Genomic DNA, 13,445 nt, shown 5'->3' with positions numbered 1-13,445 from the left:
ATCGTGCCACAGAGCCAGGGCTCTCACCGTGTAAATGAGGGCAGCTGTACTCAGGTGGCCAAATATGTGATGACTCTTCAATTAAGTCTGCCTCCAGCATATCGTTATAGTTACTTTGTGCCGCGCTCCTCTCGAGTGGCTATAGCAATGCAGGATGTCTGCTTTACGGTCTCATTAAGTCATCGCTGTGATGGATTGAAGTCTCTGTCATCAATAATTTCTCTGAAAATGTATCAGAAGAGAACAAAATATGAATTAGAAGGTAATCCTAACACAAGTCTATAATTATGGTCCAAATTTTGTGTTGTGTTTTAGGTTTTCTCGTAAGCAATACATGATATTCTTAGTTTCTACTCAGTAATTTATTTTTTCTTTTAGATTTGGAAGGAACAAAATACTTTTTTTTTTTCCAAATCACAATAATCACACCATGGAGATGTTATTAAACACTGCACATTTCTAAGATAGGAAATATAGCAGTATGTCATCCCTGTTTTGCAGCTGCAGCACTAAATTGCAGCTGGAGAATCAGGGACGTATCAGGTGTGGATTAATCTCGGTGCTCAAATATTGTCACGGGAAGCATTTTGTTTACGGGGCTTGAAATGCCATGGTGCTTGGGAACAGCCTATAGGGCGGGTGAGACTGCCTGCATGCAAACCTATCTCAAAAAACCCTGTATATTTACTGTAAAAAATTGGAAAAGAGGCATTCTGGTAAAACAAAGGAGTAAAGGGGAGAAAAATGGCAAGCAGAAAAAAGGGCAGCAAGGCTTTTAGAAGAAGTGTTTTAGTAAAAGAAAGAATACTAGCTAATGGTATTGTTGCTGGATTACTAGATAGGAACAACACAGCTCTTAGTCATGGGGAGCAAAGGCAGAAATGTTAAACAAATTTGTTCTGAAAATTTGTAAAGAACAAGCTAAGGGCTCTTAATGTTGCTTGAAGGAGCTCTAGCCCGCTTGGAGAGCCCCAAGAATAACGTGAAATTTCACCTCTAACACTACGCCGATGCTCTGAGAGTCTGTGGGAGCATCCTGCTAACCACGCGCACGCCATCCGTCCACCCAGAGGGACCCAGAACTGGGATTTGGAAGGGGTTTTCTCTGTCACTGCAACCGGATCAGCTGAAGGTAGATGTGAAGTTTGACCCAGGGACCAAAAGACCAACTGGCATCCATCCACTTTCCTAAACAGAAGATAGATTGGTGGGGCAGGGAGGTGGCGCTGCCTCTGTGTCTGTGCTGGGGAGGCAGCGACTGGAACGTTGTGTCCAGTTCTAACATCCCAAATGTAAAAAAAGACACAAACCTTAGTTGGCAAAGGTTCAGGTAAGTGCTATAAGCACAATTACACGCTCAAAACCCAGTATTTTTGTTAGTTGAAAGAAAGTCCAGGGCTTAGAGTTTTTAAGTCTCATACATGAAATGGAAATTGGTAATGTAGAGCCTCCCACTGCAGGAAAAAAAAAGAAAGAAAGAAATCCATGAGTGACATGAGGTATATTCAGACAAAAATCATGTGTAATTTCTGAATCTTGAGGATAGCTAGCCATTGGAGCAGTTGTGCTGAATCTCCATAGATTGGAAACAAATTATACTCCATATTTGATATTTTTCAAGACACAATCTAAATAAAAAATGGATGAATTACGGGAAGACAGAGCAGTGAAACTGGTCTCTCTATGGTACCTGGATACACAGGTTGTTACGTTTAATACTTCTGTTCCAGTACACGCCTACAGAGATGTCATCACCTCCAACGAGGAGCTTACTGCTCCTTGGCAAGCTCTTCCCAAGACTCATAGGCTTCTTAAAGTATGAAGCAGAGCTACTTACCTCCAGGTGCACTCGTTTTGGATTGGAATCTTCCAGAGAAGACAAAGAACCCTATTTTTTTTTTTTTCTCAATAGGTAAAATTTGTGACTTCTTCTTTCCGCTCCCAAGGCAATCCTTGCCTGGGTGACTTCTGCGAGGTGTTGGTAACGGAGGCAGCTCTTCAGGAGAGTGATGGCTCTGGGGGATGTTCCAACACAAACAAACTCTGAAGGGAGTGAACCACCGAGTGCTTTGCTTTGGGGCTTCCTTTTTCAGCGAGGTGGTGAGAAGCAAGTAGGAACATCCAGTCACCTCCATACCTGCTAGTGCTCAGGATTTTAAAATATGAAAAGTGCATATTTATGCAGCTGGAGAACAGGATGGGGCGGCTGAAGGCTTTGAGCACCTGCAATGAGTGGTGAGCGAGGAGGAGGCACCATCGCAGGGGCGGAGGAAGGACAGGAATGCTCCCCCATGCTGGGAGTCATCGTCAGTGCTGTGTCCTGCCGTTAATCTCCTCCCCTGTGCCCACCCCCACTTCGGAGTAAATTACTGCGTGGTAAATGTTCCCTTTGAACCTTTCTACCAGATAAGAAATTTTGACAAACCTCTGGTCCAAAGAAAAGTTGAAATTAGATGAGAATCAGTTCTGCTTTTCCATCCAACAGCTGGCATGTGATGCAGGGAAGGGCACGACCCGTTATTTTCCCAGGCTGCTGCGGATGGATCGTGGAAAACTGGCAGTTTGCAGCCAGGATGTCTGTGGTTAGATCTTAGGAAAACTGTTTTGTGATGGGGAAATCTGGGACAGATTATCCAGGGAAATGATGGAATCTTCCCTTCCCAAAGCTTTTGAGCATTAGCAATATCTGCCCAGGGTGGATTAGGTATCCTGGCCCTACTTGCTGCAAGTTATAACCTCTTTTTGCTCTGCTTTGCTGGTTTTTTTTTTTTTTTTTTTAAAAAAAAAGGTGTTTCAAGGTGTTTCAAATCTTCTGGAAACAACAAAACTCCCACTTTACCATTGAATTGATCATCGTTTCTCTGATTGAGCGCTGTTTCCCATGCATGCCATGGTGAAACCTCCTTCCTGGTGGTCCATGGAGTGGTCCAAGCAGCAAAGACGAGGACGAGCGTGCTCTGGCTCTGAGGGACATCGCGGCAATGGCAGACAACAGCTTGAACTCTTCCACGGTGATGCACATTCTGGGCATGTGGGGGTTGACAGAACTCATTTGGCAGCTCGACGTAAACATCTCAAGAACAAATGAAGAAGCATGCTCCTGGCTGGGAATTTGGCAGGGTCCACCACCAGCTGATTGCCTCTCGCACCCCCACTCCCTTGCTAAAGCAGGGGCTATTGATCCTGCTTACATTGGTTAAGAGCAGGACAAATTTTAGGGCTTTCATCTCAAAGCATTAGGTTGAATCAATGGCAGCTCACGTCTTCCAAGAGGCTGGTGTCTTGCTGAAAGCCCTCTTTTCAATCAATCAGAGGAACGAATCTTTGCGCCGCTGCTGAGAAACGAAACAAGCTGTTATCTCCTCGCCCCCCCGGACAGCAAAGCTAGAACCCAGCCACAAGTCCTGGAGACACAGTTGGTGGTGCTGAGCCGTGGTGGTAATGGGATGTCAACATCGCTGCAGTGTATGGGCTGTTAACGAAAACTAAAAATAGTACAGGGCTTTAAATGCTCCTGGATCTTAGTTCGCAAATGACAGAATGTCAATATTTGGCAGCAATCTTTTATTAAAAGTGTTTTTAGAGTCTAACTTCACACTTTCCATGGGTATGGCTGAGTTCCCACAGGTACAGTCTGTGCCACGGGCAGCGCTCGCCAGCTTGGAGAGAGCTTAGGTAGAATACATGGAATTGTGGTTTTCTTCCTTGATCCACCTTTCTTCGATCTAGGAAAGCCACGGGACTGAGTGTGGGGCTGCGATTTATCCATTGAGGGTGGATAAATAGGCTCTATTTAAATGGTGGCGTTCAGTCAGGAGCTGAAGCCTTGCCCATCTCCCAGAAACGTCGAGATTCCCACGTCCCCCACGAGGTCTCGTACTTCTCATCCCTATTCCAGGGCAATGAGCTGCCGCTCCACACCTTGCCAAGCTCCGAGCCCCGTGCATTTAATGAAATTAACTGAACCCCGCCGCAGTACAATGGATCTCTCTGGAAGCCTTTAGGTTTCATTACAGCACAAGTTAATAATATTTTCCCCTAACACCTGCTTTTAATTAATGTATGTATTTTCATTTTCTGTCCAAGATACGACAAATGTTAGGTATCATTAGCTAATACCTGCTGTGCTCCATTTTCCAATAATGCTGTATTTTTTTCCTAAGGTAATTCATTTCCCGCTTAAAGAATATCCTGTGGCTACGCTTTGTTCGAGTTCAAGGTGTTATTTATGTATAAAAATGGTCATGGTGTACCATTTGAAAAGGAGGAAAAGTGATAGCAAGTACATGGAGCGTGCAAAGAACAAAATTACTTAAGATAATGTCTGTTTTCCTCTTTTCTGCCGTGGCAGAGGAATGCCAAGGAGGTTTGCTCCCAGTGAAAATCAGAGAGCTGGAATGAGGGAGTATTGACTGGTGGGAGTAATGCTGGTACAAGTGGATGGGGAGCGAGGTTCGTTAGACGGTGGGGCATCTTTCCGCAAATGAACGAGCGTCAGCCCAGTCTTTCTGCTCCTTACAGCGATGCGAGATGAAGGGATGGTTTGGGTGTGATCGCAACGTGTCCGGGACGGACGAGCTCCGAATGGTCTCAGCGATCTCCAAGTCAAACGCCTGCTCTTCAGCGGCTCAAAGCTTACATTTGGCAAAGGGGAGACGTAGCTTTCATTAACCACGTAGGGATTTTAATGAAAGTTTGAATGGATTTGTGAAAGACTGAATATATATTTTTGAAAGCTGTGAGTGGCAGTTCCATCACGCAGACACAAGTGCCCTGATGGGTACCAGGATTTGGAGCGTCTCCCTTGCTGTCGAACAGCCAGCGGTGTTCTGCGGGGAAGTGAATTAAAGAAAATGGCTTGTTTTTTTTTTTATTTTTTTTCTCCACTTCCTGAAATTGCTGAGTGTAATTTAGCTTGTTTTCTTTGCTTGATAACCTTTGAGTAGTTGTTATGTCTAATTAATATTTACAGCATGATTGGCACTTCTCATTCCCGTGTCTCCAGTGATAGACAGCCATTAGCTGAACCAGGGAATCTTGTCAGACAGCGACGGAGGGGGTGCAGACCAGGTCCAGCATCTTGTGAAGGCAGCAATATCCTACAGGGAATATACTCTCAAGTTTGGAATAGAAGTCATAAAAAAAATAATTATATTTTCCCTATAGAGACTATTCCTCAGCCTAAAGACTCTCATTTTCAACATTTTCTTCCAGCAAAACTGCTCTATTCTATTCTGGCCTCTTGCAGCCCAGCTTTTCTGGAGAGATCTCATCTACAAAGTATTTTCTGCCCCATCAGGTTATCCTGTAGATGTGTGTTGTGCATTCTACATTCTTGTTTCCATTGCTTTGTCCAAGACGGCATATTTTTCTTATAATGTGTATTTCTTTTTTTTCTCTAGGTGCCTGATGTGTTTTGCTTCTCTTCCTCTCATTTCCCAATTTATCAGTGGTGTCTGAGTGGGATTTCGTCATCTTTATAATGTCAGCTTTGGTTATCCAGGAACAAACCAGAGCAGGGACTATGAATTCATTGTTTATTTCATGGTATGTTCACGAATAAAGCACAAAACAAAACTGAGATTTTCTCTGTGTGTGTACATTTGCATTTTTCACACTGTAAAATCATCCCTAATTTTCTTTTAGGCCCAATGCCTGGGGGTGAACCCTTGTGCTCGTCACTTCAGCTCCCAGAGCTGGGGAAGAGCCTGGACCTGGCTTTCCCAGCAGGACAGTGAGAGCAAAGACATCCCTTCTGCTCCTCTGTCCCCACCGTATTATCCCTCGATGTGAGTAGGCTGCTCCTGTCTTTTAAGCCCGCCTGAGGTGTCAGCTCAATCGGGCGTCTTTGTTTCTGTCCGCATTTGCTGTGACAGACAGGAAATTAAAGTCGCTAAAATGAAAGAAATAATAAAGAAGAATTTGCACTGAGGAGGTGGCCGTAACGAGAGGAGAGTGGGTGCTGCGTGCCATCGCCGAGGCTGGACCCAGGGCAGCAACGCCTCTGCCCTCGCGAGGTCCTGCCGGCACCTTCATCCCGGCGTGGTGATGCTCCATCTCCGTCATCCCAGTGCCATGCTGCTCCATCTCCGTCATCCCAGTGCCATGCCGCTCCATCCCCTTCGATGCGGTGGACGGCTTTGCTGCGGCTGCCGCACACAGCCGTGGTGGGTATGATGGGCCATTACGTTCCTACAGCCTGCCTCCCCGGAGACACTTCCAAAATAGAAGCAAGTCGGGGGGGGGGGCAAAATTCCTAACCTGATCATGATAGAATAAAGGACATAAAAGTGATATATTGCTTTGTGTATTTTTCATATCATGTGCTCATGACACTGTTTTTCCATGTGCTAAAAATACGTTCTATCACTGCAGAATAGGTCCCAAGCTGCTGGTGGCCAAATTGATGGATACGCTTAGTCCTGAAGAGCTCGGGCTTCCTTTGGTTTCTTTCTTCAGCAAATGTGTCTGGTCCCCAGCGATTAAAAGAAAAAAAATACCAAATTTTTGGCATTAAAAAATAAAGGTGTCCCATAAAAGAAAGCAGCCCCCTACAAATATACTACAGAGAGGATAAACTGTGGGGTCACCGATCTCACTTGGGCTGGAGCCACGGGGCTGGACCACCAGCATCCCGGCTGCTGCCTGCCCCTCGGTGCCATCCCTGGTGCCTTCCCCGGATTTCCTACACTTCCCGCTGCTTTCTGGCTTCTGCCTCTGTGTTTTCCTCTCTCTTTCAAGGGAGACGCCTGCATGGCCGTGCCGGGAGCGGTGCAGCAGAGATGGGGAGCAGCGCAAGGGACCGAACTGGGGAGAAAAGCAGAAAAGCTGGCTGCCCGCCGGCCAGCACGATGGGCACCAGTCACCGCTCACTAATGGTGAGCTAACAGAAAAATTAGATTTTTGGACAGCAAGTTTAAACCTTAATTACGGAGAGGACGCTGCTGTTTTATAATATAAGGGAATTGAAAGACTTGATGTCCCTCGGGGCTCCTTCAGCTCTACGGGTTAGACAGCCCCAGTCACGGCTCGCTGCAATCAATGGCAGCGGCACAGCCCATTCATGCACACAAGCGGAGCTGCCGGGAGAGGAGGAGCACCCTTAATGACTCATTCTTTAATAATAATTAGTACGGGCTCCAAGGCAGCCAGGGCTGCATGTTAAAACGGGGTGCCTAGCTGAATATGAGGATTTTTTTAGGACCCCCCCATACTGAGGGTTCCCAGCCCCGGTGCAAGGTGAGCTCCCTGTGCTGGGCGCTGCACGAGCCAGGAGCGTTCCATGGCGGCTTTAAGTGATAAATACGAAGGCAAATCACAAAGCCGTAATGTGTGCTGTGCCTGTCACTTTGGGCGAAATTTCATTTTTTTTAACCGCAAATGAACAGCGGGATCCTATTTTCCTTATTAAAGCTAAACTGCCTTAAAAATCGACGTGAATTTTGCCTGAATGTGCAGTTGGAATAAAGCCCGGCACCTGCATATATCTGCACCGCTGAAGTGCACCTCTCCCTCCTGCTTCAGACACCGTTTGATTATTATTACCAAAAAGATGTGGAAAGCATACAATTAAAGTTGTACAGCCATCTAGACAGATTTAGCCTGAGTACATTCCCAGGGTCATCTAAAAGCAATTGCACTTGCCGGAGTGTTTTTAATAAGTGTATTCCATTTAAAATATTGAAAAAAAAAACCCGCTTCAGCGCATGTCTGGGAAGTGACTAAGATGCCTCTTGGTTTTTGTCCTGGAGGATCAGCGCGTGTTTTGAGACGAAAGGGTGAAATCTGTTATCTCCTGTTCCCACGCCCGTGTTCCCGGATAACTGGGAGAAAAGACAAGACGGGCTGAGAGGCAGCAGAGAAACCAGGCGCCTTTTGGCAGGCTGCCGAGCCGGGCCGGGGACAAGCTTCGGTGGATATTTATTATATATATTTATTATTATTATATAGATATTTATTCCAGCGTTTTGCACGGAATGCCAAGGCTGAGCAGGGGGGCCGAGGTCTGGCTGCGGCGCGGCGGCCTGAAGGTCTGCTGCATGGGCACCGCTCTTTTAATTCAAGGCAAGAACTACTACGTGATTACTTTGTAGCCGGTAATTAGCTATGCAGCCAGCCTGAGGTGAGACTACTTCAACCTTGACTTAAGAATTAAGTGAGATCTGAGCTTTTTTTATTTTAGTACTCGAGAAGAATTGCAAATAGTGCCGCGTTAGGGACTTGCTCTGGTTGTGGCTCTGTGGACTTTTGGGGCATCGTCCTCTCTGAAACAGCCATTGAGCGGCTGCAGGGAGAGGTCCTGGTGGGAATCCTGCTGGGAGAGGTCCTGCTGCAACGTCCTGCCCCCACCAGCATCACAAGGGTTTCCTCAGAAACTGGAAATTTCCCCTCTAAGAGCCCACGTCTGACAGCAACAACTGAGAGCTGGTCAGGTCTACCAGGGCACTCTCACCGTCTTCTGCTCCTCTGGGAATGACATGGAGAAACGGGAATGCACATCAATGAAAGGCCCCCCAAGTTTTGGTGGTAAAATTGAACATACTCTACCATTTAAGATGATTAAATAAGGGACAAGTACAAAGAAGCAGGTCAGCGGTTCATGCTATCTTCAAGCCGACTACAAGGTGGTGGACCCCTCCTTTGGGTGCCCGCACTGGTTTTATCCCAAATAGACCCATTTCCCCACACCTCAGCACTGCAGCAAGGCGCATTTTGTCCCCAGTGTGTTCTAGGAGCTGCTGAGGCTTTACCTGCTGACAGCACAGACTCTCCTGGCTGCTCTCCTAGCGGGTGAAATGTCCCTCAAATGATGCGTGCAGTGGTGTATGCTCACCGTGAGGTTCCTGCCCCTCGAACACACAGGTCATGGCTTTATACACACGTCTGGAAGGGACAAAGCTATGGTCCGGGCGGGAAGACCTGGCGTTATAAAGCAGGGAGGTGTCCATGGCGCCCAGGGCCGGGCAGGAGATACCTGCCCAAACACTGCTGCAGCCCGATGGAAGCGAGCTCCTCCGTCCCCACGTACCACGCAGGGATGAGGTGGACACCGGAGCCTTTGTTGGTGTCTGAGATGTGCTGGTTCCCTGCGCCACCATCCTCCCGCCACTGATGGATTATAAACATCCCAGGAATCCTTCTGCTCTCCATGCCAACTCCCAAAGTCCCCACGGTGCCGAGAGGGAGAGAGGCCTGAGACAAGCTGATGGACAGGACGTGTTTGAGCATCTCTGCATCGCAGAGTAGGAAAAACCCTTTCCCCAACTGCTCCCTGCCTAAAATGAGGGGTCTTTGTAGGGATTAGAGTCACAGGCACTTTATTAGTGTCGGGGCTCTCACCTTGCAAGGGGTCCTTAGGTGGGAGGCAGCAGGCTCTTGGGCTGAGCTCGGAAATTCTGCAATTTTATTACGGAACCAGGAGTTTGCCATGCCTCAGATTTACGGTGTTGGGAAAAGCCATGGCTTCTGGCAAAGGTTAATCAAAATGTATTATACTTCAAGTGTTCGCTACAATTAATAAAGAATGCTTAATGAATCTAGCTCTCAAAAGATGTTCAAACATGCAGTGCACTCCTCACAAGTCAGATTTTGGGAATGATTGTGTTATCTGCAATACCATGAAGCGATGCAAATTAAAAAGTTCGAAATGCTTTGTAACGACTGAAACATCTATATTAGGAGTTTTCCCTCTTACTGTATTATACTAAAATTTCTGCTTTATCTAATGTTTCTACAGCACTAAGGGGTAAAGAAAGGAGGTGAGCTTGGGTTCGATTTCTCCCCAATGTTTCGGCTGATAGATGGCTTGCTAACACTTATTTTGACGTAATGACAAAGTCCATAGCATATTTGTTTCCCAGAGAACAGGCAGATCTGTTCTTTGTCTTTCCCTTGAATGTAGCTGTAAATGAGTGAGCACACGGCTGAGGTTTCTGCTCCTCTGGGGGAACCGGACGGCATTGAGACACCCTGGTTTGTCTCATTTTCTACAAAAAGTTTATCCGCAGTCAAGTGGTTGTCTCAGACTCCAGCTTTATTTCGTCCCCTTCTAGCTCAGGTGCGTTTTGTAAATTAAGAGTTTCACCTTGTCTATCAAAACGGAAACTTGCGGTAACATCTCCTAAAGATGCCTATAACGATTCAGTAGCTTGGCCACCCTCACACCAGCTCAGGATGAACTGAGGGGAAACCAACCAGCCTGAAGTCTGCTTGGAAAACCTCCTGATTCTTACCAGAATTAAAAACATTGACAATTAACAGTCTTAGTGCAGGACTTCGGCTGTCATGAGAGGTATTTTCTCACAGGCAGGTTGCTTAAGCCTTTTTGCCCCCATCCCGCTGCTGTGGTCCCCGGCAAGTGTTTATGTCGGTTCCACTCCTCCTACAGCAAATGTGGATGGATTGATTTATCACTAGCAACCAGCACAAGCCCCCGGGGATATGATAAACAGCTATGCAATCCTCTCACAGAAAGATGCTCTGTTATCCCTATAAAGGAAACAGATGAATAACAACAACAACAAAAAAAAAAAAAATCCTGTGCAAGCATAAATTTCTCCCTCCCTTAAATGTCACTGTAAGAAGTCACCTGTTGGTGAGGCTTTCCGTTGGGTGCATAAAAACTATCTACAGTGGTTTTTCCAGAGTCAAACCCGGACCGAGGGGGCTGTACCGGGTTATCTCCCTGGCCAAAGCCGGAATCCCCGGGGCAGGAGCTGGGACCGCCGGGCACATCCCTCCCTGCCCCGGGACGCTCAGGAAAGAGGGTCCCGCGGGAGGCGGGGAGGGGTCGAAAAGCAGCCTAAAATGCGACTTTTAGCCCAGCTGCAAAGCAAAAAGCAGCGAGGACGGGCCGCCGGGCGGTCGCTTCAGCCCGAGCTCGGCGGGTTCGCTGCGGGGAAGCCCGGCCGCCCCCCCCCCCGCGCCCCCTCCCCGCGGAACCAGCGGCGGGACCCCGGGACTGGAAGGGGGGAGGCATTTATTCCCGCGAAGGCAATAAGGAACCCCAGACCTGTTGCCATCAGAGCACGTTTTACTTCGGCACCCCGCGGGTGGGTCGGGTCGGGCGGCTCCGGCGGCCGCCCCCGCGCGTCTCCCCGGCCTCCGGGATGGTTTGCTGTTGTTTTTAAGGAGAAAAACCAAGAAAAAACCGAGCCCAAAAAACCAGTCAGTCAGTCTGAAGGAGGGCTGGCCGTTGTGCAGTCAGGCCGGGAGCGGCCGGCCCAGCTCGGTTCCCCCCGGCGCCGGGCCGTCGGGGCGGGCGGCGGAGCGGTGCGGTGCGGTGCGGCGCGGCGCGGTGCGGGCGGCGGGGCGGTCAGTAGGGCCCCACCACCACCGCCTCCACCTCCTTGGACGGCCGCCGGTCCTTCACCAGAAAGTTGATCATCCCCTCGGACTTGATGAGGAGGTTGCAGCCGAGGAAGAAGATGCCGAAGACGACGGTGAGGGCCAGGACGCACATGACGGCGATCTGCACCACCCGCATGATGTACAGGCTCCGCTCCTCCGCCGCCGCCGCCGCCGCCCCGCCGCCGCCGTCGGTCACCACGGAGGCGGCGGTGCAGCAGCGCAGCGCCCGCTCCAGCTCCAGCGCCGCGCTCCCGGTGCCCGCCAGCAGCCCCGCCGCCGCCGTCCCGCCGCCGCCCGCCGCCGCCGAGCCGTTCATGCCGCCGCCCGGCCGCCCCGCCGCCGCCGCCGCCGCATGCAGGCGGGACGGGCCCTACCCAGCTCCGAGCCCCTGCTGCCCACACCAAAAAAAAAAGCCGCTCCGCGCCGGCGGAGGATCCGCGCTGCCCGCTCCGCCCGCCGCGCCGCTCCGCCCCGACGCCGCCGGGCGGGGAACGGGGGTAGGGGGAGGGCGGGGGGAGGAGGAGGAGGGAGGGGAGAGGGTTTGGGGAGCGGGGGGGCATCGGGAGGCGGGGGGGAGTGGGGGCGGGAAGGGGGTTTGGGGAGGGGGGCGAGGGAGAAAGGGCGTCGGGGGGGTGTTCTGTGGAGAAGGGGTTGGGGGGATCGGGGCGTTGGGGTTCAGGGCTTTGGGGGATCGCGAGTTCGGAAGATCAGGGGTTTGGAGGATCAGGGGTTTGGGGGATCGGGGAGTTGGGGGATCGGGGAGTTGGGGGATCGGGGCATTGGGGATTGGGGGGTTTCAGGATCAGGGGGTTTGGGATCGGAGAGTTGGGGGATCAGCAAGTTAGGGGATCGGGGCATTGGGGATTAGCGATCTGGGGGATCAGGGGGTTGGGATCAGGGGGTTGGGGATCAGGGGGTTGGGGTGTTTGTAGGATCGGGGGGGTTTGGGGGATCGGGGAGTTGGGGGATTGGGGATTGAGGGGGTTGGAGGATCAGGGGTTTGGGGAGGAGGTTTGGGCAAGAAGGGGTTTGTAAGTAGGGTTTGGGGAGCAATTTGGAGGGTTCTGGGGAGGGAGTTTTGGGGGAGCTGGGGTTTTGACAGTGGGTTTTGAGCAGTGGATTTTGGCAAATGGGTTTCAGGGATGGACTTCTTTAAGGGAGCAAGCTGTGAGGGTGGTCTTCTAGGGAGCCGGGCTCCCAAGCCAGATTTGGAGAGTTTTTTTGGGGGGAATGGACGTTCAGAGATCAGATTTGGGGGAGCGGGATTTTGTGTTTCTTTTTAAGGGAGCATGTTGTTGGGGGTGCATTTCTGGGCAGTGTGTTTTTTGGGAGTGGATTTCTGGGGAATGGATTTTGGAGGAGGAGGTGTCTGGAGGCAGGTTTTGGGTTCCTGTGGTGAGGGGGTGCAGTGACGGTCCCCCCGGTGCTGTAGAAGGAACCAGACCATCCCTATGGGGATCTGTGTGCTCAGCTGGTCGAACCTCACCCTCCCCAAACCCCCCCCCCCCAAGTCTGTTTTCGTAGCAGGTTCAGCCACTGCACGGCCCCATGAGTTTTTTGGGGCCCTGCCTCCCCGCGTGGAGGTCATGGTGCTCAGGAGAGGTGACAACAGGAGCGGTGACAACCCGATGTGACTGTGGGGCTGCACACTGCCACAGGCACATGGAGACATGGGGGCTGTGAGCCTCCGCCCCCCACTGCAGCCCTGGGGGTGCACCCGAGCACCCTGGGGAGCAAAGATACTTCCCTGGGGCTGGGGGTGGCTGTTTGGAGGTTTTTGGGTATAAATGGAGGGTGGCAGCATCTCCCGCCAGCCGGGGCTGCGGTTTGGGGGTGCGTCTGCCTGTGATGGGCAGGACGGTGACTCCCGCACCTCCGGCCCAGCGATGACTTGGGATATTTCCCAGCGGAGGATGTGGATGCTGCGAGCAGCAGGCGGCTGCCGCCATCGTTAGCGCTGCCCTCTCTTTGCTTGAATAGAGATTTAATTATCGCAAACAACCGGAGGAATCTGTGTGCCGGGAGCTGCCAGCGGCTGCGAGCAAACGCTGCCCGTGGCAGGGTGTGTGCGACGGCCACGCGGCACCTTGCACTAT

The 13,445-nt window shown here is 50.6% G+C and overlaps 1 protein-coding gene across 1 annotated transcript; it reads right to left on the bottom strand.

The window, feature by feature from the left end:
* Positions 1-11,054: 11,054 nt before the first annotated feature.
* On the bottom strand, positions 11,055-11,665 carry RPRM (reprimo, TP53 dependent G2 arrest mediator homolog). The gene has a single exon (XM_054209639.1). It carries the CDS (start codon positions 11,663-11,665, stop codon positions 11,315-11,317), a length of 351 nt encoding a protein of 116 aa, XP_054065614.1. The 3' UTR covers positions 11,055-11,314.
* Positions 11,666-13,445: the final 1,780 nt, after the last annotated feature.

The sequence above is a fragment of the Rissa tridactyla genome, chromosome 7 (assembly GCF_028500815.1).
Source record: "Rissa tridactyla isolate bRisTri1 chromosome 7, bRisTri1.patW.cur.20221130, whole genome shotgun sequence".
In the NCBI taxonomy this organism is placed as follows: domain Eukaryota; kingdom Metazoa; phylum Chordata; class Aves; order Charadriiformes; family Laridae; genus Rissa; species Rissa tridactyla.
The sequence above is the reverse complement of the archived record's forward strand: the minus strand, read 5'-3'. Positions and strand labels throughout refer to the sequence as shown.

Excerpts from the sequence above, each read along its gene's own strand:
- RPRM (XM_054209639.1), bottom strand. The coding sequence starts at position 11,665 with ATGAACGGCTCGGCGGCGGCGGGCGGCGGCGGGACGGCGGCGGCGGGG.